Consider the following 6,000-nt stretch of genomic DNA (forward strand, 5'->3'; position numbering starts at 1 on the left):
TTTTTTAATAAAGCCTCTTAAAAGCTTCACTTTTTACTAACCCACTTTAAAATGTCTCCTTCTTTTTTTTTTCTTTCCCTCCCCCCAGATAACAAAGAGCTTTACCTTGCTAAAGCAATTCACAAGTCGTTCCTAGAAGTCAATGAGGAAGGTGCGGAAGCTGCTGCTGCCTCAGGTATCTGACTCTGAACTAAATTATAGGTCTGGCTGCCCTGTATTAATTAGTATTTTAAAAATGCCTTAGTGCAGAGCCAAAAAGCGGAGCACAAACAGCATGAGGACACAGTCTGGCAAGTGTCCCTCCTTCCCAGAGAGGATGCTGGAAATTGAAAATGCCAACATTTTCTTAATATGAGTGTGTCATAAAGTGTCTCAAGTGCTCAGTGGAAAATATTGCTCCTTTCTCCCATTTCCTTTCTAATGAGAGGTGGGAGGGTACATGCTGCATTTTTGAAGGTAGATTTTCTTTCTGGAACTTGAATCTTGGCAATTTGCAATGGTTGTGATTATTTTATTTTTCCTCATCATGTGTGATTTCTCCAAAACGGTTAGAAGTACCTCAGAGAGATTGTTGTGTTTTTAATAAGCACTTAAACAGGGATGTGAGCAGGAATGCAATAGCAAGAAAAGGCTAGCTTGCCAGCAGTGATGCTTCAGGGGCCAGATGGTGAAAATGTTTGTTGTCACAGGCAAATCTTGACTCTCCCTCTTCCAAATGAGTTACTTCATTTGCTAACTTGCTTGCATTATGATGTGATTTCTCTCCATAAGTACTTGTACCATTCTTTGAGCAAGAGAAAAGCAGCACCCTTTGTAGTCAATCCCGGTGATTCTTTTGAGCTTGGCATTTAACAGTCATGTGGGCAGAGATTATTGACATGCATAGGTTTTTTTATTGCCAATGCAGTCAAAATGAAAGTTAATAAAACACTTGTAAATAATAAAGCCCTAGTGAAAACCTTAGAAGATTTCCAAATATAAGAAAATACCAAAGGGCCAAAATCTGCCTGTCTCCTCATATATTTTGCCTTTAATTTTGTTTTTTAAAATACAGCAAACAACAAAGAGCTAAATTAAAAATTTCAAGGTCAGCCCCACACCCTTAACGCTTCTTCTATCTAATAAGTAGTTAATGTGAGTACCAGGGTCAGGCTTAGATCTGTCTAGCACAAGAAGAGTGGTTAGTGATACTGTCTACTGTAATACATTTTCCTTTGAAAGGGAATGGCCTTCATTACCCAGAGGTTCTGCCTTTTTGTAAGTTATAAGCTGTTCCATCATCACTGGAAATAAATTGTGCCATTGCCCATTGTTAATCATTCTCGGAGCATACATAGACATGTAATTACTTTGGAAGTCTGCTTCCTTTTAGATTAGATTGTTCATGCTATTTGTTGGTGACAGTGCAATCATGTAGGCTTTAATTCCTATTCATGGGCTTTACAAGTATCACGTGTGAAGAGGTTAACATGCTGTATAGAGGGAGAGTATGGGGAAGATAAAGTAATACCTGACATGCTGCTTGCGTGTGTTTTCTCCCCTTTAGGAATGATTGCCATTAGTAGAATGGCTGTGCTGTACCCCCAGGTTATAGTCGATCATCCATTTTTCTTTCTGGTCAGGAACAGGAGAACAGGTAAGTGTATGCGGTTTCTGAGCTGTTTTCTCATTGTTTACAGTGAATCCCCATCAGACCCATGCAGCAGAGGCTGTTTTGGATCAATAAACTGGTCTCAGAGTGTAATTTTTTTTCTCTACTTTCTGCTCTGCAATGCTTTGTGTTGAGGGATTTTAACTAATCTCTCATAACACACATTGCTTTAACACTCCTCCCAACCCCAACCTCACACAGGAATAGCCTGGGAAAAATATTATTGCTCCTTTTTTTTAGTAAGTGATTGTAGGAAAAATTCACCAATGAACTTCCTGAGGGCTGAGGCACAATTGTCACTGTAATCTTAAACCATAGCTCTACGTTTGACTTCATCAGGAGACACCATCGTGACTCCCCATGTGCAGTCAGCATTCTTGGAACACACCCTCCGACTTCAGTAAGAGCTTTGCTTTAGAAAGTCCAGCAAAATTTGCCCCAATACCAAGTGATTTCCGGAAAGGACAGATATTGCAGTTATGAATAATTCTCTGGTGCCACTGGTGTGTATTCTGTGGCAGGCAAGGATGAGAACAGTACTCACTGGCAATATGGCCTCTGATGAAGCAATGTATTGGTTTGATATTTGTAATTTGTTCTTGGTGATGTTGTGGAGGTGACTGGATAACAAATAGCATGTTACTATGTGACCACACAGGAGCTGGAGCTGTCTGTTATGACATCTCGCCTAGTCTGGAGCAAAATTCAGTAGCTTCAGTTCACAAGGGTTTTAGTGCATCTTGAGATCAGTCTGGCCTAGTATGTGCAAGATATGCTTTCTGATTAAATTTTCATATTGCAGTACTGCCTAGCGTTGGGGCCCCGTTGTGCTAGGTGCTGTACAAACATTAACAGCCTTTGTCTCAAACCTTGCACCTGGTGAGCTAGGTGCATCAGAGATGCCCTACCAATGTACTGTCCAAGAGGATTAAGCTATAGTGAACTAGACTCATTACTTCGGAATGAGGACATCCACACAGGGTTTAATACACGATAACTTATGTCCATTTACTGAGTGTCCCCTTACGGATCCTTCCAGAGAGATGGGGAAGGGGAATCTGATGGGCATCACAGAAGACTACAAAACCCTCAATCTGATAGTGTCTAGTGAGCAATTTATACACTGAAGATGTGCTTTGTATGGGAACTGAATGACTGAGGACAGTAGTACTGGTATATAGAACTTCTTGCCTCTTGGTAGCCATTCAAATGAGAAATAAGTCCAGTAAAAGACCAAATTTTCATTCTTTTTGAAGTCATTGGGAGCCTTGCCAGGGAATTCAATGGTAGCAGGAACATGAAATTATCATGAAAGTTGCCTGTGGGCAGATGTCCACATTTCAGTTGATACTAGCTGGCACCCTTCTTGAGATCCTCCGCCTAGAAGCCAAGGACTGAATGGATGTGGAGACTGAACTATCCATTGACATCAGTGATGTTCCCTCTAAAGCCCAATGAAGTCCATATGTATCTTTCTACTGATTTCAGGGGCTTTGGAGCAAGCCTCTGGAGTGTGTTGAGGTGCATTGTCAGGGCAATGGAGAAGTTTTCATTGCTTCTGTCTGTGCTGTACCTGTTCTGAGTACAAACAGAGGAACTCATTCTCCAAGGCTATCAATCCATCACCTCTCACGGATACTAAACTCCAAGGCTATCAATCCATCACCTCTCACGGATACTAAACTCAGATGCACGTGTATGTACATGCATGTGCACATACACAAAATTTATAAATGTTGTGCCCTATGAAATCTGTATCTTTATCAGATGATGAATAAATCACCAATAACGTCAAACAATGGAGAGTGGTTTAGAAGTGTGTCCTTCTGTGTGGTTCTGATTTGTGTGTTCTCTCATTTGGTTCAGGTACTATCTTGTTCATGGGAAGAGTCATGCACCCAGAAGCAATGAATGCAAGTGGCCATGACTTTGAAGAACTTTAACTGATAACGCCACACACTAAAAAGGAAGGAAATAAGCACACTGAGTTTATAATTGATATATTTAAGGTTTGCTGTGTTTTACAATGTACCTTAAGACACTGTTTAAATACTTCCATATTTAACGCGGTTTAAGTTACAAGCCAAGTTTATGGAGGAAAGCTTTCAGTATTAAAATAATGGTTCTGTTGCTGTCATTGTGATTGCTGTGTCAGTCCTTAAAATAAAATCGTATACATGTCAACAGCTGTGTTTCTTATTTTAGTGAATTGTAATGCAAAAGTTTGTTAATTCGTAAGTACTGTATTTGTTACACCTCAAAGCTAACCTGATCAGTAAGACCGGACTAGAATGTCTACAGTTTTAAATATTACCAGTGGCAAAACTTGATAAATTATTCACCCAGTTCTATTAATTATTTGAAAAATGTAGTCTCTCTCGAAATATTTGCAAGCAGATTGTAATATCTTGTAATTCATTCATTATTTGAATGCTCTTATGCAAATCTTTTTAACTCTCTGGATTGATTGTGAACTGTTCTGAAAGTAAGTATTTGGTATTCGCTGTGCTGGTTTGTTGTGATTGTTCAGATAAGACTTGTGGAGTGAAATCCTGACCTCCTCCATGTCCGTGTAAGACACCCACTGACTTTAATGGGGCCAGGAGTTCATGCATGGTGACATTTAATCTGCTGGATAACTGTGGTAGCCCTTCTTCTGTGAAGACTCCCACATGTGAATCTAAAATGCTGTTTTTGTGAATACTCCTGCATGTGACTTTGAAATTCACTTTCTGTGAATGCTGATGCCAGTAAAACTCAGTCGCATGAATGTTTGTGAATAGTGAGCACAGAACAGGTGTGAGCATGACTGAACTGAAATCATTTACATAGTCACATAAATATTTGTGGATATTTTTCCGCCTCGCTTCTCCCCCACCCCAGTGTTTGCCTGGCTCTACTAAGTAATTCTGTCCACAGCTCTCTCACAGTTGTGAGCAACAAGGGCATTTCTACAAAACAGGCTCTTTCAGATAATCCTAAAATGTGTGAAAATGATGTTCAGTTTGTGAAATAAATGTCTAATGAAATCTAATCCTCTTTCTTCCTAAACTTCTTATTGAGAACAAAGTGCCAGATGGAACAGAATGATACATGCAACGATCTAAATATTAGGTGGGATAATAAATGCCACCCTCACTCACAGGAAGGAAGAGAAAGTACCCGCCAGTGCCAGACACTGACATATAATTATCACTTCCCACTTTGTGTAAAATATAAAATGAATGGTAATTACTACCAAAGGTGAAAGGGAAAAGGAAAGAAGGTGGCAGGCAAAAAATACAGTCTGCGGATAAGAGGCGATATGGTTCCTTCTTCCAGTCAATAGGAATTTTGCCTTTGAATTCAGTGGGAGCAAGATGAGGCCTAATTTCTGAAAAAGTTATTGGCTGAGCTTTAGGTGGAATCATTCATAGGATTTCCTGGTACGTTTTCAGTTTAAATCAAGCCCTCGCAGGCACTGCTTACGTGCTGTACAAGGGAAAGAAGTCCAAAACTTGACAGTGTTGTTCGTGGGACTCTTATATGCTCCCAGGCTCAAAGCTTGAGTGTAGCGCTCAGGCCAAGGAACTTGATGAGTGCTGGGAAGAAGGGTTGAGAGCAATGAAAGGAAACTTAACTGAGCATGCGCCTCCCAAGCCAGACTGCAGAATGATGCTCTCCATAGAGGCTAGTTACAAATGCCTCATGGAAACTGGGCAGGAGGATCCATGGAGTGGCTGATACACTCCCCACCTCAGGCTGGCCGAGCTATTTGAGCAACGATCTAGCAACACCTTCTGCAGTGGAACTGCGCCAGTACTGCTACAAATTGGCCTCACAAAATTTCTTTGTTTTGTGTTCTGGATTCTTAGTAAGAATTTACAACCCCAATATCACCTCCACAGAGAATCCTATTTCCTAATGAGCCCCCAAATTAATTCAGAAATTGGAATTTATATTTTCATAGATTCCAAGGCCAGAAGAGACCATGGTGATCATTGAGTCTGACTTCCTGTATACTTTGTTTACCTGGTCCTGCCTTAGCACAGGGGCTGGACTTGTTGACTTCTCATGGTCCCCTTCGCCTAATATTTCTGTGAGTCTATGATAACACAGGCCATAGAACTTCCCGAAATAATTTTTAGAATTTTCCCTTTGGAAAAACATCAAAGCTTGATTTTAAAATTGCCAGTGATGGAGACCATTGGTAAATTGTTCCAATGGTTAATTACCCTCACGGTTAAAAATGTCTGCCTTGTTTCCAACCTGATTTCCAGACATTGTATTGTGTTAAACCTTTCTTCACTAGATTGATGAGCCCATTGTCACACATATGTTTCCCCATGTAGGTACTCGTAAACTGTGCT

The 6,000-nt window shown here is 40.3% G+C and overlaps 1 protein-coding gene across 1 annotated transcript in view; it reads left to right on the forward strand.

Moving 5' to 3' along the window:
* The window catches only part of SERPINI1 (serpin family I member 1), a 69,381-nt gene extending 65,546 nt beyond the window's left edge, over positions 1-3,835 (forward strand). Inside the window, exons 7-9 of the mRNA XM_054038966.1 lie at positions 89-175; positions 1,547-1,636; positions 3,518-3,835. Coding sequence (XP_053894941.1) covers positions 89-175; positions 1,547-1,636; positions 3,518-3,594 — 254 coding nt within the window. The 3' untranslated portion in view covers positions 3,595-3,835. The remainder of the gene's footprint in view (positions 1-88; positions 176-1,546; positions 1,637-3,517) is intronic.
* The last annotated feature ends 2,165 nt before the right edge of the window (positions 3,836-6,000 follow it).

This window comes from Malaclemys terrapin, chromosome 9 (genome assembly GCF_027887155.1).
Source record: "Malaclemys terrapin pileata isolate rMalTer1 chromosome 9, rMalTer1.hap1, whole genome shotgun sequence".
NCBI lineage: Eukaryota > Metazoa > Chordata > Testudines > Emydidae > Malaclemys > Malaclemys terrapin.